Below are 23,890 nucleotides of genomic sequence, written 5' to 3'. Positions count from 1 at the left end.
TTGTTAGTTATTTCTATTGTGGAATAAATCAAACAAAGCATCGAATTATACAACAATTTTTTTTGGTAATGTAACATGTCGTCAAGGCCTATCTTGCAGACACAGACACACACACACGATAGAGAGAGAGAGAGAGAGAGAGAGAGAGAGAGAGAGAGAGAGAGAGAGAGAGAGAGAGAGAGAGAGAGAGAGAGAGAGAGAGAGCACAGCGGATTTAAAAGCTCCCACCTGACGAGCTAGCTTCACTTTCTTTGCTCTCACTAACTTCAGTCATGCCGAAGAACGTCGCTTTGACCTGATCATCCTCCAACACACGCGAACTGATCTCTGGTTATCCTAAAGTCAATCAAACATAGAAATACTTGGAAATATGACTGCTACACAAGTTGGAATAACTTTGTTATTTTTCACAGTTTCTGCGGGTTGCATGGCCCGGATTCTGGCCAGCGGGGTCAACGGCTCCTGTCTTTTCGAGGACCTGCTCTCCGGGAAGGGGCTGTCTAGAGGCTCGAACGGTTCGGACGATTCTAACGGATCCGCGGGGTTTTACCTCCTGGACTTTGACGAAGGGACGCTCGCCGACTGGCGCTCTTTGGCCGACAAGAAGCGCTACGGGGGAGAGTCTCAGAACCGCAGCACCAAAGCGCTGCTGGTTTCCGCCTACTCGCTGATCATCGTGATCTCCCTGTTCGGGAACACCATGGTGTGCCACGTGGTCATCAAGACCAAGAGGATGCACTCCGCGACGAGCCTGTTCATCGTGAATCTCGCGGTGGCGGACATCCTCATCACGGTCCTCAACACGCCGTTCACTCTGGTGAGATCCGCAAGCAGGCGCGGGCGCGCGCGCAAACACACGCACCCACACCCACACACACACACACACACACACACACACACGAACACGAACACACACACACACACACACACACACACACACACACACACACACACACACACACACACACACACACACACACACACACACACACACACACACACACACACGCAAGGGCGTCAGTTTGTTTTTAGAAGTGGTGGGGACAATAACCATAAGCTTGAGTGTGGTCTGAAAAGTGCTGGGTACCCTTATGTAAGCTATTCATCCATTCAACGCTGCATTACAATATGCTCTACAGTGGATTGTCAGGTGTTGAAAATCCTATTCGAACAATAAAAGCTGGAAACCACAGTTTGTGTTTTGGCTTGTTTTGCAAACGGCGTTGGAAACACCAGGGTATTGGCTCGGGATATGTAATACTAATATACACAGGACAAAGAACAGTGTTGGCAATTTAACACTTATCTTGACATCAACAAAGTTTACCAGACAAACAATGCCAGACTGTAAAGGGGGTACGAAATGAAACGAGGTACTGAGCATCAGCCTTTTGAAGACGAGCAAGGGCTGCTGGTAGCATATGTTATGCTGCATTAAAAAAAGAAGAAAAAAACAAGCGCCCAGAGGAGAATTGCATCTGCCAAATCCTGACCACGAGTAAACACTTGCGAAGGACCAATGTAGACTTCACTCGTTGCAACATCATAAGCAAATTGCCCGCAAATAAAATCCCCTACAGTTTAGGATAATCACACAGGTTATGCGTGAACATATTTATGTCTGGATAGGCCTACCAGGCTCCAAGTCGTGACATATCTCAATCAGACAAAACAACTATAACCACATTGGCATAGCAATCGCGCCGTGTGTAGCTGCTACTAGCTGCGATCTATATATACAATGCATACTAGCTGGAGCACCAACCAGAATCAGATCACAATCGCTTAGGACCGTGGGTAATCTTTGGCCAGGTCATCACGAGCAAACAGAACCAGCAGCAAAGTTTACGTAAACCAATTTCTTACCTTATGTGGCCCTCCACATGCAGGCTAGATGATGTATCCATATCGTTATCCAGTGTCACAAACATGCTTTTTATAGGAAGCAAAAGGACCGGCTATTTTCTGAATAAAAATGTAAATTTTGTCTGTCTGTCTTGAAACTTCTCCAGTGCGTTCACACCAAACGCAACAGGACGACAAGATCCCATACAAAGTGAACGTATAGACGCGTATCGGGTGAATTTTTTTGATTTGTCGCACCACGCTTTCGCCGTGCACAGGCGAGCGCGTTCACGAGGATTTATGGCGCGACAAATTCGCTCGAGTTCAATCAGCGTTCAACCGTTAAACTCAGTGCAGTGCAGTCCGGGGTGAACTGCAGCATGGAGGAGAAAGTGATTGTTGCCGTTTGCGACTCTCGGAGCTCTATATATAATAGTATATAATATAATATAATTGTATGCATAAAATCACGGCCAAAAGCTCTGTGCGCCTCCGGATGGCCGTAGCACGGGGAGCTCATAGGGATTGGGCTTCTCGGGAGTCAGGGTTTGTTTACCGGCGTTGCTATGGGTTCCGGTCTTGTGTGTTCCAACGGTTTATTAGATAGGCCTATCTAATAAATGATGTCTTCGTGCACGCCTATCGCATGATTTTAGACTCGACGATTTCGGTTGAGTATGTGGGGATTTCTTCAGTCGCAATTGGTTTGCACATTTTTATAAGTGGTGGGGACGAAATTCGTACTTCAAATAGTGGGGGGGACATGTCCCCCCCGTCCCCCCGTAATCGACGCCTATGCACACGTGTCGTGCAGACTGGAACACACTCGCACACACAAAGTTCCACTATTCCCACGGCCGTAGAAAAATAAGAGTTAGGCTACTATAATGATCGCTGTAGGCGAGAGTCAGGCATGAATAATCTGATCCCGTGCCAGAAGGTGGTAGATAAAGTGAGGTCAGAGAGGCTTAAGTGGTTCGTCACCAATGAATAAGAGTCGAGAGGGGATCTGCTGATTCCCAGAATTTTTGGGAATCAAACCCCCCCCCCCCCCCCAAATATATATTTAAAATATATTTAATATATTTAAAATATATATATATTATATATAGGCTACATTTTTAACGTTATATATTCATTCACATTTTATAATCAGTAAATATTGAGTAATACTGGGTCGAAATTGGGTAGCCATTATCATCAGAAGAAAATGAATAACAACTGAATAACAACATGATGAACCTACCTACTTACCTAGGCTACTTTGTACACTAGATAGTTAGTTAGTATTTAGTTACACATTTACCTGGCTTGTAGTTACTATAGACAGAAATAAGCTAATAAACTGTGACAGTGCTGCTTCTACTAAGACTGTCCTCCTTCTCCCTTTCTTCTATTTCAACCTCACTGGTTTCTTCTGTGGGTTCATCATGGCTTGAAGAGGGCCCTGACTCTAAGATGCATCATATAATTCAGAATATGTCTCATAATTATCTGAGCATATTAAACAATGTTGTCAACAGTATATTTGATTGGATTGAGCTGGGCATGACTAATGCCGCTTTTCCACCGCACATGTAGCTCGACTCGACACGACTCGACACGACACGACTCGACACGACTCGACACGGTAGCAGCACGGGTGCTTTTCCACCGCAAATAGTACCTCCTGGACGTGGGCGGGGTCGGCTGCGCGAAAGGGCCGTGACGTATTTTTGTACGCGACGCAAACAAGACCTACGCAACCCACACATGGACAGAACCCACATAACAACAATGGAGGACATCGATAACATTACTATTATTAGCTGGCATGTTGAAGAAGTTGAAGAAGTGGAATATATGTTGGCTGCGGCGCTGCTATGGCTGTTACCAGCATGGTTGCCATGTCGCTCTCGTGACTTCGTCACACTCTCTGGCCAATAAGTGGCCGGCCGTCTGCCGACGTCACCTTTTAGCATCGGCTCAGCCGCTTGGAACCTAGAGCGAGGCGGTACTAGAAAAAGCAGCCACTTCAGGTACCAGGTACCATGTTTTCGCGGTGGAAACGCAAAAAATGCGAGCTGAGTCGAGTCGAGTCGAGTCGTGTCGAGCTGGTACCATGCAGTGGAAAAGCGGCATAAATATGTATTTGTATGTTTTGATTTGCTGCATTAGCCTACCATAAATAGCAGCTATTAATCTAAGGGTATACTACTTGTAATTTTAGCTGACTTAAAACTAAAAAGTCAGCTAAAATGTAAGTACCCTTGGTTTAATGTCTGCTAATATTGTAATGCAGCCAATCAAAATATTCAAAATCTGTTTACATAAATGTTATTATCATGCTGGCAAGCAGTATGGAATGTTAATCATTGCATTATCTCCATTAATGCATGCATTAATTAGCGACCCCCTTCACAGTGGTATAATGAGCACATGCCACTGACTGAAGTGATCTATTGCTTTTATACAACGGTTACTGTTATGGTGTGTTGCATGGCAGCCAGGAGGGACTACTTTTTGGTAGTCTTTAATAAAACGGCTACTTTGACTTTCTTGGTTTCTTTTTAAATGTAGTGTGTCTATGACTTTCGTTTTGCCATAACAGTAACCGTTGTATAAAAGCAATAGATCACTTCAGTCAGTGGCATGTGCTCATTATACCACTGTGAAGGGGGTCGCCGGCCCCGCGACAGTGGTATAATGAGCACATACCACAGCCTGGCGTGATCTATTGCTTAATTATACCATGGTCTGGGTGAATACTCAATTCTGATTGGCTGGAGGGTGTAGGTTAAAAAGTGTTAATTTACCCCTAGGAAAGACGTTGACCCTATGAAGACGCGATAGCAACGTTGCCTGGCAACGCCTGCATACGGGTGATACTAAATAGTCCGCTCGACTTGTAAAAATAATGTAGGCTTTTTGTAGATTGGATATCATGAGAATGGTAATGCAAACGATCTTTTCAGTTTTTTCATCCAGTGCAGGCTGTAATTATTTTAGCTACAGTAGCTTTAGCTGCTAGGCTTGTTATCAGGTTGTTGGGAAAGTGTAGAGGGAGGGACAGGGGCGACGCTAGGGATTTTGGGCCCCATGAAAATAATCTTTACTTAGTGTCATTATTTTTTCTGTATTATAATTTCATCATCATTAGGGGCCTCTCTGGGCCCCCCTCCATCATGGGCCCCTAGAATCCGTCTCCTTTACCCCCCCTTTTCGGCGCCCCTGGGGAGGGATATACCTTTCTTGGTAAAAAACTGAGTGACGAACTTTCGACCGCTTTGAGCTCTTTCCTCTCTCTCTTTCCTCTCTTTCCTCCCCTGACAACCTGCTTTCTTAATTTCACCGACCGGGATACACACAAACTGACTTTAGACTGCTAGTTTAAGACACTAGCAGTCTGCACTTCCTTCACAATGATCTGCCTGGCCGCTACTTTGCTCTGCAGTAGCGTAAGACTTGGGCTGTACCAAATAATGACAAATGAGAGGGGTACCTACCTACCTAGGGTACCTAGGGTTTGTTTCAGGTTAGAACACCTAGGCCAGGACATCAAGTGTCTCCACCGCCATTTTCCCGTTGGTAGCAGCTATAGTTGACTTTTGCTGCTAGCCCACTCCACCAGAGAATTTCTGTTGGCCCCAGTGTATCCAGGAGTAGAGGGAGTGTCAGGGATGGTTTGAAGGAAGCGGTCAAGTTCTGCCTTGAACTGGATCAGGGTTGGGATTGACTTGACATTTTTGGGTACAGCGTTGTACAGAGCAGAGGCAGTTGATGAGAACGAGTGGAATCTCATTGTGTTGATGCTGCTATACTTGGAGCTTCCAAGCGGCCGGACACAGGTTACTCCACGCCTCTCCGAGTGTTGGAACACCAGGTTGACGCTGCTGGGGATGGCACCGTGGTAGATTTTCCAGACAAGGATGACCATGTATCTTTCACGGCGGCGTTGTGGCGAGTAGAGGTTAAGATGCTTGAGGCGGTCCCAGTAGCTGAGATTCGAGCAACCCGCTGTCTTTGCAGTGAAAGAGCGCTGGATCGACTCAATCATGATAACGTCGCACTGCAGATGTGGTGACCAGAGAGCACAGCAGTACTCAATGATGGAGCGAACATAGGTCTTGAAGAGCAGTAGCATCGTGCTTTTGTCCCTGATTGAGAACGTCCTCAGAACCCAGCCGGCTTTTCGTGCAGGTTCGGCAGTTTTTTTGGTGATGTGTTGCCGATGAACACTCCGAGATCTTTGACGACATCGTCTGAGGAGATTACCAGTCCTGTTGATAGCTTGTACGGCTCCTGTAGATCTTGATTCTTCCCGTGCTGTAGGAGCTGGAACTTGGACTCATTTAGCTCCATGTTGTTGTTCGTTGCCCAACGAACAACTGCGTGGAGATCCTCCTGGAGCAGCTTGCAGTCTGTAGGGGAGCCGATGCTCTTGCTCTTTGAGTCATCAGCGAATACCTTTATTTTGCTGTGCTTAACGACAGAGAACAGATCGTTTATATACAAGATAAAGAGGAGTGGGCCCAGCACTGTGCCCTGCGGGACACCACTCAGAACTCTGATGACGTTAGATCTCACACCATCAATCACCGCATGCTGAGTTCTACCGCTGAGAAAGTTTGAGAGCCAACAATGCACTTTTCCCTGGATTCCATAAAGGTTGAGTTTCTTCAGCAAGATAGCATGATCGACCTTGTCGAAGGCTTTGCTGAAATCCAGATATAGGATGTCCGCGTTCTCGTCGGCATTCAGATCATTCAATATGTCTTCCACGTGGTGGAGCAATTGAGTCAAGCAGCTTCTTCCAGCCCGGAAGCCATGCTGGTCGTCGTTGATGATATCTTGGGCCTCGATGTAGTCGACCAGTTTAGCTCGGAAGACTCCCTCGAACATCTTGATAAGATGAGAAGTCAGAGAGACCGGTCGGTAATTGGCAGCAATCGATCTTTTTCCCTTCTTGAATAGTGGGATTACACTCTGGCTCTTGAACTTAGCGGCTATGTCGCCGGAGTCCAGAGATGCTCTCCAGAGCTGTGTGACCACTGGCGCAAGGACTTGTCCACATTCCTTGAGGATGATGGCAGGGAACTTATCCGGACCAACAGCCGAGTATCGGTCCATTGCTTTGATTGCACCCAGGACGTCTTGCTCGTCGAAAACAAGATCTGTTATTGACTGTGACTGTGCAACAAGCTTCGATACACGTACCTCAGCAAGGTTAGCTTTGTCAGGGTTGCTGAATGCCCTGGCGTATTGCTCTTGTAGGATGCTGCCCATCCTGACAGGGTCGGACTGGAGCTGGTTGTCGCTATCCAGTAGAGGTCCAACCGACGAGACTGGAGTTTTGAACTTTTTTGCAAAAGAGTAGAAAGCTTTAGGGTTTGTCTTGATCTTACTCAGTGCAATGAGCTCGTCTCTGAGGCGCTGCTGTGATAATAGGGTGAAGACATTCTAATGATTTTGTAATAATGGAGAAACAAACCACAACAAAACAACGAAACAAACCACCTTAATTTGATTATTTAATCCGAAAAATATATATATATATCTATATATTTTTTTTGTATAGAGTTTTAATAATACCACCAGTGTCCTCTGGGGCGCCCCCGGAAGTGCTGCACCCCTGGAATCATCCTAATTTACCCCCCCCTAAGGACGTCCCTGTGTGTACCAACCGGTGTCTGTCTGTGTGTGTAACTGTGACGTGAATATTCATGTACAAATGTTTCTGTAAAAACATGTTGTTGTTTATGTGTATATGTGTGTGGTGTGTGTGTGTGTGTGTATACATACATATGTGTGTTGTGTGTGTGTGTTTGTGTGTGTCTGTGTGCTTGTGTGTTTGTGTGTGTGTGTGTGTGTGTGTGTGTGTGTGTGTGTGTGTGTGTGTGTGTGTGTGTGTGTGTGTGTGTGTGTGTGTGTGTGTGTGTGTGTGTGTGTGCGTGTGTGTGTGTGTTTACAGGTGCGCTTCGTCAACAGTAACTGGGTGTTCGGCAGGGTGATGTGCCACATCAGTCGCTTCGTCCAGTACTGCTCGCTGCACGTGTCCACGCTCACACTCACCGCAATTGCTCTGGACCGACGCCAGGTAACAGGGCACTCTCAACCCACTCGCACAAGCACACGCACACACAGACACACACACACGCACGCACACGCACACACACACACACACACACACAGATACTAACCCACACAGATGCACAAAGACACGATACACAATAACAGTGTTTTTCTGTGGCAGTCACTAGCGGAATATAGCCTTCAAGTCTGACTAAAGTGCAACCAATTATCTTGTTGAAGTAAGCTTCTCTCGACAGCTGACACACACACACACACACACACACACACACACACACACACACACACACACACACACACACACACACACACACACACACACACACACACCACTCTAAAACATAACTGCACCATGTAGTCGGACACTCATTGAGAGCAAAGTATTTGAAGGAATGGAGCATCATCAAGGTGAGGTGCACAGGTGTATAATTCACTGAGCATCGTGAAAGGATTGCTTATGAGCTTTAGTCAGATTGTATAAGCACCCACATCAAAGGATGCAACTACGCATGGTTTGGAGGAAAAGGAGAGTTGGCGACACAGATGGTGTGGTGGTGAACTGAAGTCAGACAGAAGAATTGTATGGTGAGAAGAACGATTATGTTTTATCATCGCCCTTCATAAATTTATGTTTTATCATCGCCCTTCATAAATTTAATTTCAACCCGTATCATGCGTTAAATCTATGTAATCAGAATTATTTAAGTCAACTGGGTTATTTCTCAGTTATAACTCCAGAAACATCTCCTTAGAATAGAAATAAAAATAAATTCTCTATAATTAATCCCGTCACTCCATACTGTCCACTGACGGCGCGACTGCATGGAATAAAGCATCTGTTCAACATGTCTCAATAACATAATATTTTTATGTGACACTGTAAACACATAATCAAATGTCAATTAAATCCCAAGTGTGGAAAACCAAGCCACACTCCTCATCACAATCGTTGTCCGTTACTCTTGATGCTTTTCATGACAAATCAGGCATTAAAAAGGGGTTATGTTCAAGAACATTTGACGTGGGTGATTACAAACTGATTATCCAAGGTGTTCTCGGTCAGTCGTATTACCGTAACCCTATAAATACAGAGGTGAGCGCCGTGGTAATGCTGCACTATATGTTATTTCTGGCGGACCATGCAAATGGCAGGATTCGGAGGGAGAGGGTCTTTAGGGACCATAACGATTTATTGGTACATAAAAATATGTCGGCCTACCTTTATGTCAGACCACTTATTTTTTAATTCTGGGACTGTGCGCTCCTTGCTACTGACAGAGTTCACTGCAGCAGCAACATGATGCCACTCACTCTGCTTTTTGTTGTTTGTTGATTGGCGATCCCAATCCCGTGACCGCCGAATAAAAATACTTTCCGGGCCTCCACCTCGCCCACAAGTGTCTCCACTTCAACCTCCGTGAAATGTCGCTTTTTTGCTTTTCTCAGTCCTTCTGCCATTGTTTCCGACAAGACATAATGCTTGCATCTGAGTCTGTTTTATTTACAGATCGCATTCATGAGGTCATTTGCATTGACCATTTATGGTTAAAAAGGGGCGTGTACAGGGCGGAACGTGAAGCTGATTCAGCTAAGCACATTTGTAGGCACTCTGTGATGTATAAAGCAAAGATTGCGTACGGTGTGCGTACGCAGGGTTTTATAAGTCTGAATATTTTTTTGCGCACGCAAAACTTGGCTTTTGTGCGTACGTACACTTTTAGTAACGATCCCATGCACAGTTTTATAAATGAGACCCCAGGCCCTATCTCGTTGTCCCTTAGAGCAGCGTAAAGGGGCGTTTGATTTCTACGTATACAGCCAAAACGTCTGGTCTCTCCTCAAACCCAAGCCAAGAGAGCCCTGAATGGGATTTCGAGCAGGCTATTTTAGGTCTGCTCTCCCACTTCTCTGCATCAAGTTTATTGGCAAGGGCCGGGTACATTAGTCTATATATGAACATCAGATTATATGATTATATAGATTATACATCTCTACGGTTCATTACTCAGAATCGATCATTCATTATTGGTAAACATGGATTATTTTTAAAAATGTATTATACATTTTTGGTAAGAATGTATATTTGTTAGTTCAGTTCAGTTTGACTTTATTGTCCCAAAAGGGAAACTTGTCTTGCAGTCAGGTACATATACACATCGACAAAGAGATAGACTGTTAATAAACGGTCATACTTATCTAGTCATCAGATTCAAATACATTTACAGGTATGTGCAAAGAATTGTGTAAATTGAGCAAACAGTTCTTTGTCCTATTGGACTTAGAAAGAGGGACTCTTAGTCTCCGGCCTGAGGGAAGGGCCTCAAATGAACAATGAAGGGGGTGATTTTTACAGTCCAATGTAGACATTTCTAACCTGCTTCTCATAAATGTTCAGCAAGGATACTTGTGGACAGCCAATCAACTTCCCAGCCACCTTCACAATATGGCTGGTTGTTTTTGTCCCTAAGGCTGATGCCCCCATACCAGGCAATAAAAGAAAAAGTGAGAACAGATTCAATAAAAGATTTATAAAGACAATATAACCTTATCGACATTGAAAGAGTTAAGCTTCCGAAGGAAGTACAATCGTTGTTGCCCCTTCTTGCAAATAGTATCAGTATTAATGTCAAATTTGAGTTTATTGTCCATCAATGTTCTCAGATATTTCAACTGGTCAACCATCTCTATGCAGTTTCCATTTATGTAAGTAGGTGGAGGAGAACAAGATTGGTTTCTTCTAAAATCAATGGCCATATTTTTTGTTTTAAGATGTTAAGCTGAAGAAAAGACTTGTCACACCAACTGACAAACTCATCAACCACTGGCCCATGCTGAGATTCATGTCTATGCAGTAAACCAAGAATAATTGTGTCATCAGCCAATTTCAGGATGTGTCTATTCATATGCTGACTTCTACAGTCATTAGTGTAGAGGATATACAGTAGAGGGGAAAGTACACAACCCTGGGGAGAGCCAGTGGAAGAGACGCCTTTCCGAGAGACAACCATTTACCTTTACTTGTGGTGTTCTGTTAGTTAAGAAATCCATAATCCAGCTCACAAGATTACTCTCAAGATTAAATTCTGATAGTAGTTTACTGACTAAAACATGTGGCTGGATAGTATCAAAAGCAGAAGAAAAATCTAAAAACAAAAGCCTGGCGTGTGTGCCAGGACCATCTAGATGGCTGTACAGGAGATGTAGTAGTGTAATCTGGGCATCCTCCACCCCTCTTCTAGCCCTGTATGCAAATTGCCATGGGTCCAGGGCCGCACCCACCCTTAACAACAAAAGACACTTCACAATCTTTTTAAATGACTTCATGACCAGTTGGTCTGAAGTAATTTAAACCCTGTGTAATGTTGCCCTTTGCCACTGGAATAACAATGGACTCATTCCATGCCTTTGGGACCCTTCTCTGTTCCAAGGACATCTCAAACCTATCAGTGAACACCCCACAGAGCTGTTCTGAACAGCCCTTTAACCATCTCTTTATTGACCTTATATCTCTTAAATACTGACCTAACATCTTCTTGTGTAATTGAGAATAGTGTGGACTTTACCAGAGCTTGCTCCTCAGTTAATTTCTTATGTTCAACTGAAAAAAATTAACTGAGGAGCAAGCTCTGGTAAAGCATTGATTAACGATTATTATTAAGCATGATTGTTGAAGTAAAATAAAACATCTCAAGGTCCCCTTTCCTGCCCCCATCCTCATAACATAATCAAGCACATTTCCTCTATATAAACAGCGTTGTCTTGTTGGCTCATATGGGGGATGTGTCTGGATGAATGCAGGCTGGCAATTATCACAGTTGATCACTGTGATACCCCTGACAGCCAAATATCTTGTTAAAGTAGGCTTAAATTATCAGGCTGTCCCTCTCTGGAAGAGAATTTGAGGTCAAATAACCTCTCTCACCGAGCCTTTCTCTGAAGTATTTGGGGGGAAAATTGCTAAATGGAAAGTTCTGTCCAAAAACTATACTACTACGTATCCTTGCACATTTTTAAGTGGATGCACAGAAATCTAGGAGCTTTCATATGTGTGTTGTATACCAATGTACCACGTAGACCTTTACCACTGCTCATACCTATGATAGCAGCTCTCTTTGGGAATTTGCCTCTATTTGCTTGCTGTTTGTTGTGGTTGATGGGTTTTACAGTGCTGAGTCTTAAGATCATGTCTTGAATTGTGATGCGTTCTGAAGCCCTCCAGGATAAGTCGCCTCAAGAGTGGATTCTCTATTCCGTGCCACAGAATGCATTAAGGAGCAACGGCAAGCGATGGGAAGCAATACTCTACCCTTATCCTTCAGCGCTCAAAACACATTTTATAAAGCAAATTAGTATGCACAAAAGTGTTCCTCTCAAATTCAATTCTAGGGAAGGCCACTATGTACGATGTGTGTGTGTGTGTGTGTGTGTGTGTGTGTGTGTGTGTGTGTGTGTGTGTGTGTGTGTGTGTGTGTGTGTGTGTGTGTCTGTGTGGGCGTATGCAAATGTGTGTGTGTGTGTGTGTGTGTGTGGTTTTAGCCATGTGTGGTCACCCTGTTTATCTGAAACTGTGTTCAGGTGATAATTCATCCTCTGCGTACGCGCATGTCGTCGCTGAGGGGAGGCGTGTGGGTAGCAGTCATCTGGATGATGGCCAGCTGCTTCTCCCTGCCGCACGCCATCTACCAGAAACTACTGAGCTTTGCTTACAGGTGGGGTGGGCACACACACGCACGCACACACACACACACACACACACACACACACACACACACACACACACACACACACACACACACACACACACACACACACACACACACACACACACACACACACACACACACACACACACACACACAGCTCTCTCTCTCCATGGCTTCATCTATATAGTTCTGGTCACACACCTTTCTGCTATATACGTACAATCATAATCTTCTCATTCATACCGAACATATAATTTGATTTGGTTGCATTTAGACACAAACCGGTCCCAGGTTCAGTACTGCATATTGTAGTAAATGAAAAATTCAGCACTTTGAGATTTTCGAATCTAAAGTGCTCTACAAATAAAATGTATTATTATTATTATTATTACATGTTTAATTTTCTGGTATGATTCCCCCTGGGTTTCCTCCACAATGAGCCTAACCTGTAGGGATCCTTGAGCAAGATGTCTGACCCCTATCTGCTCATTACATGGATCTGTTCCAATGTAAGTCATTTGGAAATAATCATTAGCTTATATATACATACCTACTAGCAAAAGGTAAAAGTTAAACAACTAATGACTATGACTAATGATATGATGCAAATGAAAAATTTTAATTGTGAATTAAGTGAGCCAGTGATAAAGTAAGGAAGATCATACAATTGATTGAAATGACACACGTAGTTAAGTCTGTATTTCCTATTCTTTCTGTCTCTGTCTTTGTTTATTGTAAGATATGCAGTCTGCACACACTGTACATGTCCATAAGGCGAAGCCCGGACAGCCCAGCCTTCAATGATAGAATAGTTATACTACTAGAATACAATCCTAAATTGTTGTTCTAATACCCTAATAACAACCCTTGTTGGACTTGGTTCTGCTCCTCCTCCACCACCAGGGGGCAGGAGCGCAGCCTGTGCGTCCCCGACTTCCCGGAGCCCTCGGACGTCTACTGGCAGTACATCGACCTGCTCACCTTCATCCTTCTGTACCTGTTGCCGCTCCTCATCATCACGGCCGCCTACACCACGGTGGGCCGCCACCTGTGGCGGCGCAACGCCATTGGCGACACCACCATCACGCAGAACGCCAACCGGCGGCGCAAGCGGCGGCGGACGTTGGCCATGCTGCTGCTAGTGGTGGGGGTGTTCGCCGTCTGCTGGTTCCCCCTCAACTGCTACGTGGTGCTGCTCTCCAGCCAGGCCATCCACTCTTCCAACGCCCTGTACTTCTGCTTCCACTGGCTGGCTATGAGCTCCACCTGCTACAACCCATTCATCTACTGCTGCCTCAACCCCACCTTCCGACAGGAGCTGCGGCTGCTGGCCTCCGTCTTCCGGCGGCTGTGGCAGGCGCAGCGGGTGGGGGTGCCGCCGGCGGACCGCTCGGCCGGCGCGTGCGTGCCCTGCCAGAGGGCGGCGTGGCCCGACGGCAACGACGCCTCCCCCAGGCCCAGCCTGGGCTCCTCGCGGCCAAGCCACGCCTCCTCCCAGCCGAGCCACGCCTCCTCCTCCGTGTGCCCCTGCCACAACCCAAAGGACTCGCGAGTGCTTTTCCGGCAGGGGATTTCTGGGAAAACCGACATCTTGTCGGTGGAGCCCATTGTGGCTCTGAGCTGAAGGAAGGGGTCGCCGAGTGTGGCTGAGACCGTAGAAACCCCCACGACTGCGACCTCTGTGGGGGGGAGACGCTCCGGCTCACTGGACGTGTGAGAGCGTTTGGACGCCCGTTCTGTAGGGAATGTGTCAGGGGTTTGATTCCCTGGCTGTGCGAGACACATGTCAGCTCGTGGATGTGGTATGCGTGTGGTTGTGGTTGCACAGAATGGGAGAAAGGACAAAGTCCTTGATATGGTGGTTGTACTGGACGTAATGGTTTTTGGAATGTCCTCATTCAACCCAGAGAAGGCACTTATGGCGCGTTTCCACCCGTGGGTGTGGTTCGGTTCGGTATGAATAAGTGCAGAACGGTTAGCATTTCCATCGCCAAAAGTGGGCGGGGTCCGGACTTAGCCGTACTTATCTCTCAGTGCTCCTCTGTTTGGTTAGCAAGACATCTGAAAGGGTGCCAACAAGTTTGAAATACACGCCGTCCGTTGATGGGTCGACAGAATCGTCACTTCCGGGCGACAGGGGAATAAAAAACAAACAAACACAGTACCCGCGAGGTGCTTAGTTTATGAAGAAAATGACGCGCAAAGGTTTGCCGTCCTTCTTGGACATCCTACATTGTTGCTCTTTGTTTATATTGTCACGTTCTTCATTTTTTAATTGGATCAATTAGCAGGCTGCACTGTGTCGGGCTGCTATGAGTTCACGATGCTTACTTAGCTGCCGCGGCTATCGCCATCCGGCTTAAACTCTGCCCTACCATAAGGGTACTGTCTGCGATGGAAAAGCAAGCCATGACTGAGCTGCGCCTAACCGCACCTACACTACCAGACCTTATCGTACTGGGCCCAACCGCACCTACACTACCAGACCTTATCGTACTGGGCCCAACCGCACCTACACTACCAGACCTTATCGTGCTGGGCGTAACCGCACAGCCCGGTGGAAACGCGTCATTAAAGACAGAGAGGAAAGGACTTCTCGCCTTGACAACTCATTTCTGGTCAATAGTTCTGTATGCGATCGGTGCTCTCATTCGTCTGTGAGCGTGACACCTTTGAAGGTCTCCTTTGAAGGTGACACCTTCAAACAGTGAGAACCATAGACTACAACATTGTCTCAGTAGGCCATTCCAGCTATTAGATCTGATCAATAATGTCATCAACACACACAAACACACCTATATGTTTAGTTCTGCCGTGATATCCTGTTTTAATTGGAAAGGCTTCGAGCCACAGAAAAGTTGTACTGATAACTTTTGATGTGAGCCATGTGAGCACAAACAGCAGGGAATAGACTGGGCTTTTGTAACAGCTGGAGACTGAGACTCGGGATCAAAAGAGTGTACAGTTCTGCATTAGAACATTCTCAATGGGAGAAAACTAAAGAAATGTGTGCTGGCCGAATGTACCTAGACACTGTTTAATCGTTCCTTGACATATATTATTTCCTAACCTTTCTTGTAAAATAAGCTAAAATTTTTGGGGTATTTTTTTATTCAGGGCCTCTGAGTTAATCGCATAAAGTATACCTGCTCTCTGTATAACAAGAGATGGAAGCGATACTTATGCAACCAATTTTTTCCATTTGCAGGAATAATGTCAACACTCATATAAGCCCTCAAATGTACATGTAGTGGGAGCAAGGTATAGTGGGAGCAAAGTATAGTGGTACGGCTGGCATTTAGTAAATCCCATTGATTTCTGTTGGAAGGAATCTTCCAAAAGAAATCAATGGGAAATAAATGTGAAATAAAGCACGACAAAAACTGTATTTCGCTACGATACGGGATTTGGAACACCACTAACCACTTGGTGAGTTGCACATTTCTGAAAAAGAACGTTTAGCGTTGTTTTAAAGACCGGAATTATCCGGAATTACAACTGGAATCGAACTGAAGTAGAATCAATGCAAGAATGATGAAAGCACACTTGACTAAATCGTGAGTATAACATTCTATGCACAAACTCTCTGAATAGCGCCATTCAGCATCAAACACAATATAAACCAGCATGAAAGAACTCCCCGTTTCTGTGTGTAACCCCCACAATTGATCATTAGGCTTGGGCAGGACGGCATATCATTGGTCACCTAGCAACCTTAATATTCATTAATGTGCAAAGGTTACAATGCCTTTGCACATCTAAACTGATCCGGCAAAACATTCAGGGTGCCTTGAATGCTGTTGACCAACGTAGACTTTGGTCTTAAGATATCCCTGAAGGGCCATGTGAAGCACTAAGTTGCCAAGTGTGTCCATTGCAATTTGATATTCACCTCACAGCCGGTGAAAAACATTGTTTATTTTTGTTTTACAGCATATTTACTTGTGGAGTTAATGTGGTATTCATGACTCATTTGTTATTAATAGAGATGTCTAAACAGAAAAGTATCAATTGAGCTAATTTAATAGAGTGAGCCTGTCTTTCTTTAATTTTGTCTGTTGTTCCATTTAAGCTGTTCAGTGTCGTGGTTTACTGGTGAAGGAGTGACATATTGTGGGATTTCTCTGGGAGCTAAAATACCATTCTCCTTTGGCCGAGGGAGTCTGAAACTCAGGGACATCTTTGGTTCACATCTCAAAGGAGAGGGCAGCAGGAAAATACCACAGCCTTGAATGTCCTTTTGCTGCTTACTTATTCAGTCAATTATGACTGCACACACACACACACACGCACAGGAACGCACACACACACACACACACACACACACACACACACACACACACACACACACACACACACACACACACACACACACACACACACACTGTTTTCTGTATATTTAATATATACATAGCGGACTAGTTACCCAGGGAACATCAGGCTCCATTAACATTAGTTTCTTCTCTTCACTCTCTCTCTGGCGTTCGGTCAGAAAGCAAGTCTGTGTCTCTCTCTCGCTCTCACTCTCGCTCTCTCTCGCTCTGTCTCTCTCTCCTCGCTCTGTCTCAGTATCGGTCATTAGAAGCGCAATTTGGTCTATTGAAAAAAGTGGAAAAATAATTGCTGTTATCCAGTCAACCGGAAAGGGCAAAATCAAATTTTGTTATTGACTGAATGCCCCCGATAACCCTTTTATCCCAGGGGTATTCATTTAACATTTCAACAGTGTTCACTTTGGTCTACTTTCAGAACTTATAGACCAAACAAAAGATGATTTCCGGTTTATATTAACATATTCTGTACGTCTGATACTAATGTGCTTTGCTCGTTCTGGCGGGACACTCTAGTCATGTGCCCCAATCAGCTGACAGCTAACGCTGTCCAATCAAACACATGTACACTGATAGGCGGTCAATTTAAGACCTTCCTCAAACTCTCTGGGAAGTTAAATGTGCTGAGCAGAGTTTCGCCTTCCATCACCCCAGGCTCCAAATGCTTTGAATCAGCTCTGTATTGTATGTAACCTGTACGATGGGGCTGAGATATCTGATGTGGGATTGTATCGTGCTCCCTGTTATAAAATGTTGTTATGCTGTTGGTGATCTGTATCTGTCATCTGTAGGTCATGTTTTAAATGATACAGCAGGGAGCACCAGAAAAGAGTGGAACCATACCGCCACACTGAATTGTATGTCCGTTTCATGAAATAAATGGTTAAATCGATGGCATGAGGGATTCCTGACAGAACTACAATAAACTGGCATGGTGTGTAGAGCAAGCCAGGGTTTCAGCGGAGAAGCCGTAGAGAGGGAACTAGTCCTTGACTAGACTCAGATTCAAGCTACGTTCTGATCCCTGATGGGCGGCCGAAACCGAGGGGTATCGTGAGAGACAGCGAGGGCCTGTGATGATTCAGAAGTCATTTTATGTCACTGCTCAATTCAGAGTACAGTGATGAAAGCACAGGGCACATTGGGGAGTCCGTTATCCACCACCTTAAACAGTGCAGAGTTCTTGGAAACGTGTTATTAATTAGTACGCGGAAAACGTATCACATGTAATGTATGAGTGCAATATAAAATACAAAATGTACAGGCATGATTTGAATGGAAAGCCTACATACAACATATCAGCAAGATTAATATAATATCAGCAGGTTAAGGAGGCCTGTCACGTATGCTATGATGAGACACAGATGAGAGAAACGCAGCCTGCTTTCTCTAGGAACAGAAAGAGGTGCATAAGAATCTCACTTTTTGTTATGCCTGAATGCCCCTGTTCCACCTGTTGTCCCAGCCCTGTGCTATTCATTCAACATTACGACAGTGTTCAGCTTGGTCTTCTTTAAAAACTCGTTTACCAGACTAAAGGTCAATGCCGGTTTATATCACCTTTTTCTGTACGCCTGCTACACAATAACATCAACACACACACACACACACACACACACACACACACACACACACACACACACACACACACACACACACACACACACACACACACACACACTAAGCACACTAAGCACACACGCACTAAGCACACACACACTAAGCACACACTAACACACAATGAATCATACTAAATTGACCAAAAGGACTGGTTCCCCGTAGAGAGGGAACCAGTCCTTGAGACTCAAGATTCAAGCTATGATCTGATCAGCGGTGCCAATCAGAGACAGCATTATGCACACAATGAAACAAGTTGATCCAAAGACCAAACCTTCTTCTCCCAAACAATGATGGACTTATTCTAGTACGGTAAGAGGTATTTATTTCTTGCCTTTGACTAAAGGTCAAGCCCCTGACATGATAAAATGAGGAGAGTGGAAGAGTTTCGACAGAGTGTCACCTGTTTTGGAAATAACACAGTTGGGGTTGGTTCACCTAATAGAGATCGATGTATATTTTTAGGAATGTTTGTTCATCCAGCAAATTCTCTGGTTAATAATTGTAATAATAATCAGATGACGTTGATGCATCTTTTTCTTTTATTAAGTAAATCTCATCTTTGTAACAAGTGATATAACGATACAATCAAATCGTCATGGAATAAAAGATAAAAACTGTAAGATACTGTGAGAACTGGGGAAATAGTACAAAATGTGAGGTTAGAGAAAGGTCGGAAGTACCTCCTTTTAAAGGAGATATATTATGGCGTTTTCACAACAAGTAAACATAGGATTTGAGTTCCAGAAAACATGTTTTCAAAGCTGTTTGCTGGATATAGCTTTTAGGGAAAAAAATCTTGCCGACCGCTATTCCCCTCTCTTTCAGTCCCTTCAGAATGTGCCGTTTCTGGTGTCTGTAGCTTTAATGCAAATGAGCTGCCGCCCATTGACCAATGAGCTGTCAGACTGAACCACAGCATGGAGGAGATGGGGGGATTGTTGCCGTTTGCGGACTCTTGGAGCTCTATCTATATATAATATAATATAATATAATATAATATAATAATAATAATATCATATATGGGTATTTATATAATATTATATCTAATATCACGGCCAAAAGCTATGTGCGCCTCGGATGATATTATGAATCATAAAGACTGTGTCTGACGTCTCTGGCACTTCCAGAACAAGTAAATACTCGTAGTGGGGGATATCTCGGCCATGGTTGAGAAGAATTGGGGGAAAGGAACTTTGGCCTTGACTCTCTGAAGTCCATGAATGGAGGAGAAAGTGATTGTACTCCGGGAGCTGAGCTGCCGGACTGCCGCCGAGCTCCCAGCGCCGGAGCTGCCAGACTGCCTTCAAAGCCGTTTCGGAGGCAGTCCGGCAGCTCCGGCAGTGTACTCTGGGAGCTGAACTGCCGCCGAAGCTTTCTGGCTGCTCCGGTGGGCGTCCTCCGGGAGCTGAAAAGTCTGGCGGGGGTAGCTCGGCGACGGTCCGGCAGCTCAGCTCCGAGAGTACAATCCCTTTCTCCTCCATTTCTCCTCCTAGCTTCGGCGGCAGGCCGGCAGCTCCGGCGGGGGGAGGCAGTTCGGCAGAGAAAGGGATTGTACTCCCGGAGCAGAGCTGCCGCCGAGTCCCAGGTCTGACGCACAGGCCACATTCAGAGCACAGGTTGAGAAGAAGCGAGACTACAGCCTCCCCGACGCATCTACTCCGCCACTAACTGAAACACAGATAGCAGACAGACCACAGACCTTGAAGAGAGACAACAGCCTGCCCGACACCATGGACACCGTGCCTTCCCCCATCGCTGATGCTGGCTTGGAGAGGAACGGCCACAACAACAACTCCAGCTCCACTGTCTCCTCCCTTTGCGGTTTTCCAGCTGAATTTAAAGGCCCACTATGCAACTTTTTTAGCCAAAATTACATTAAGTATGCAGGTTGAGAGTTATGCTGATGGTTCTGCATCCATTTCTGGGTCGATTGGTGGGTGTGTCATTTTCCCATGTCGCCTCTACAGTGAAAAAGCGCATATGCAACTTGATCTGCTCGGACCGGGACATTCCGGATGTGACGCAGCGGAAGTATTCTCGAAAATGTAGTCAGATTGTAGTTTCGAAAATGCTTTACGGCACAGACACACACCCAAACATGGCACCAGCTAGATATAAACAGCCAGTTGCGAGGCAATTGTTGCATTCATCATGGATCAATCAACTGATAAGGGACCCAAGAGGCGACCGTCGGTGGAACAAAATAAGAATGGACCAGAAAAGAGATCAGACACGAGTGAAAGGGGAACTATGCAACTTTTTTGGCTTGATTTACCTTAATATAACAGGCTAAGAGTCATTGCGATGGTTCTATTATACATTTTTGTTCGATTGTTCGTTGTTTCGACTCACCCTTGCGCATCTTGGCGGAGAAAAGGAATATGTTTCTGCCGGCGACCCGCCGCCCACTCTCGCAGGAGTCTCGGGTCTCGCGAAGTAACGAATTGCTTTACGGCACAGACCCCCAAACACGGAACCGGCTCGATATCAACACAAGTAACTAAGGGATTGTTATATTCATCATAGATCAGCCGACTAAAAAGAGACAGAGAAACCCAATGTCGGAGGAACAGAAGAAGAGAAAAGGGAGACTGACCGGCAGAGAGGCCAGACACGAGTAAACGTTGGGCAAGCTTTTCAGGAATAGCTTGAACTGAAAGAAAAAGAAGACTGCAAATCAGACGCCGACTTGGCCGTGTTGCTTTTGAAATTGAAAGTACCCTTGGGTGGCCTTTGTCTTCGTGGTATTCTTGATGTTGATAGTCTCTGTACAAATATGTTTGCTCAACCATTTTGTTGTGAGCCCTGTAAAAATTGTTTTATCGACCGTTTTGTTTGTGAGCCCTGTATGTTTCTAGCTTGCCTGGTTGCAACCATATAAACACCTTTGTTTCCATGGGTGTTTTGCTGTTCGTCTGTCTCGTCCCCCAGATACAGACTGAATCCCCGAATCCAGGTTCTTGTTTATTTCGATTATTATGTTGGCCAAACCTCTTACACTGATTGTTCTGTTCAACCTAAGATAAAACAATTATAATCTAGGATATAAATTCTCCCCGTCAACTATAAAAAAGGATGGATTTATGTTTATTGCAATACAAATACACCCTTTTAAAAATGTATAACCTTGCCTACACTTTATGAACATCTACTTCGGACATGGCTCCACGCATTCGCCGGCTTCTTTGAAAACAAATGCACATGGCTCGCGTAGAAGTGCATGGGGAAGGGTCGTCAACGAGTTGTTACGACAGTGTTGTGAAATATCGACTACGAAGCTGTAGGGGGCGCTGTGTAGAGAAATGTGCGTGCCAAAACCAAGAAAACAGCGAAGAAATTCCCGAAGTTGCATAGTGGGCCTTTAAGAAACTGGAATATGTTGGCATAAAACTTGCATCTGTGTCAATGATAGCATCGCCATCGTCATGGCCACAGGCTGATAACACCCAAGCGGAGGGAGCCCCAGCCCCCCCCCCCCCCCCCCTGTACTGATAGTAGTCCTGAGTATTACTGAGACAAAAAAAAAAAAAACGGTTCAGCCGTAGACACAGTATAAAGGAAGTTTCGCATTATCTGCTGAACCCAAGGTTGCCTACGTCATTCCTGCTGTAACCACCAAGAGAGTAAACAAAGGGAAACTTAGACACACTGCTAACCTCACAAATCTCATACATATAGCCTCCAAACCAAAAACAACCTTAAAGCCTATCAACAACACCATCAGGATGGGTCTACTTAATGTTAGTTCTCTTAATAGAAAATAATTTTTAGTTAATGATTTTATTACCACCTCTAAAATGGATTTTATGTTTTTAACTGAATTAGAAAATTTCCCACGGCACACCTGACGATCTCCCGCGGCACACTGGTTGAAAATCAGTAATCAGTGGTGTAAGCTAATGATGTATGAGTAATTATTCCTCGAGCAAGATAGTGAAGTATTTCAGTCATCATTCACGCTGGCTCAGATTGAAAACGCGTTTGCATTTCCTGTACCAGTGTTGCCAGATCAGATTGACAGTTTCCAGCCCAATCACATCTTAGAACCCGCCCACTCCAATAAAAACCCGCGCAAACCACGAAGTAGCCAGACACCCGTGTAAACCCGTAAAATCATAACATATACAATAGAAACAATACAAACACATGCAGAGCTTCATATCTGCATCAAATAACCAAATATAAATTAAAGATAAATAGGTTTTTGCAAATTGCAACCAACAAGAGCGCAGTAAATCAACCATAGGCTAGTGGTTGGCTCCTTCTTACCCTCTCCATCTCCCCATCTCAGTCACACCTTCCAATCACTAAGCAGTGAAAGGTATTACATACTATGTCCATACTTTTCTATTTACGTATATTCTCTCTTGCTCTTTCTCAGACTTCTGATCGATCAGTGATTCCCTTTTTGTTTAATGGTGTGGGTAGTGTTGGTCTGGGCTTGTGTGATTGAATTGAAGGTTGATTATAATCCCTGTTTCTCTCCCTCTCTCTCGCTCTCCTTCACTCTTTTTCGGATCTCTCGCTCTCTCTAGCCCTGCAGGGCTAGCTGGCACACCAAGCTCACCCTCTCCATCTCCCCATCTCAGCCACACGCTCCAATCTGGCACAACAGAGGACAGGCCATTCTTACCACCCGAAGTCCTTCAGCAAATTCTTCAAGAGACGCTGAGACTGGACATGGCGATGCTTGGCGTGTTCAACAGGGTTTCAAACACATTCCGAGAACTAATCAAGCCTCTCCATCCTTCCATATATTTAAATGAGTTTGGCAGGGGACCTTAAGCTTAATAAAGACAATCTCATATGCATAACGGTTAGAAAGATTTACAACAATGCAGGCTGTGGCAGTGGCCTTGCGCTACGCCTCAAAGGCTTCTTAAAAAAGAAGAATTGGCCAAGAGCACCCCTGGTACTGAGGCACGTTGCATATGGCAGGTTTGTCATAAAAGATGTCTGCCTAGGATAATGTTCTTTTATTACTCCTTTTTCGTTTTATTTGGGACGTCTTTTTTTGCAATCCCTTTCATTTGTAAATGTGCATACTACTGTAGTAAATGTATCTGCCCAGAAATGCTGGTATTTTATTACTCCTTTCTTTTGTTTTTGTGACAAATGCTATACGATGTATAACATACATTTGTGCCTACGATGTATGTTGTAAGGTTAATTGTTACAGAGCAATTACTGTTTTTTGTCTTTATTGAAAACATTCAGTTGGAAAAGTAAGTGAACACTTGGAGTCAAATGGCCTACTGTTTGAGCCTTCATAGTGTCTGGTAACTGGATTTGAACTGCATAATGTCCCAACTCCCAAGTGTT

General features: G+C 44.8%; 2 protein-coding genes across 2 annotated transcripts in view; both read left to right on the top strand.

Moving 5' to 3' along the window:
• Positions 1 to 184: 184 nt before the first annotated feature.
• Positions 185 to 15,842, top strand: gpr83 (G protein-coupled receptor 83). Its single transcript, XM_060047273.1, has 4 exons — positions 185 to 817; positions 7,796 to 7,921; positions 12,490 to 12,623; positions 13,521 to 15,842. Exons 1-4 carry the CDS (start codon positions 371 to 373, stop codon positions 14,239 to 14,241), a joined length of 1,428 nt encoding a protein of 475 aa, XP_059903256.1. The 5' UTR covers positions 185 to 370; the 3' UTR covers positions 14,242 to 15,842.
• The window catches only part of serping1 (serpin peptidase inhibitor, clade G (C1 inhibitor), member 1), a 52,002-nt gene continuing 34,808 nt past the window's right edge, over positions 6,697 to 23,890 (top strand). Inside the window, exon 1 of the mRNA XM_060047263.1 lies at positions 6,697 to 6,701. The gene's annotated coding sequence lies outside the window, so the exon portion shown is untranslated. The remainder of the gene's footprint in view (positions 6,702 to 23,890) is intronic.

Source organism: Gadus macrocephalus, chromosome 3 (genome assembly GCF_031168955.1).
Source record: "Gadus macrocephalus chromosome 3, ASM3116895v1".
NCBI lineage: Eukaryota > Metazoa > Chordata > Actinopteri > Gadiformes > Gadidae > Gadus > Gadus macrocephalus.
Note: the sequence above shows the minus strand (reverse complement) of the source record. Positions and strands in the feature narration are given on the sequence as shown.

Excerpts from the sequence above, each read along its gene's own strand:
- gpr83 (XM_060047273.1), top strand. The coding sequence starts at position 371 with ATGACTGCTACACAAGTTGGAATAACTTTGTTATTTTTCACAGTTTCT. Across the intron at positions 818-7,795 it reads TCAACACGCCGTTCACTCTG|GTGCGCTTCGTCAACAGTAA; the intron begins GTGAGATCCGCA and ends GTGTGTTTACAG. Across the intron at positions 7,922-12,489 it reads TTGCTCTGGACCGACGCCAG|GTGATAATTCATCCTCTGCG; the intron begins GTAACAGGGCAC and ends AACTGTGTTCAG.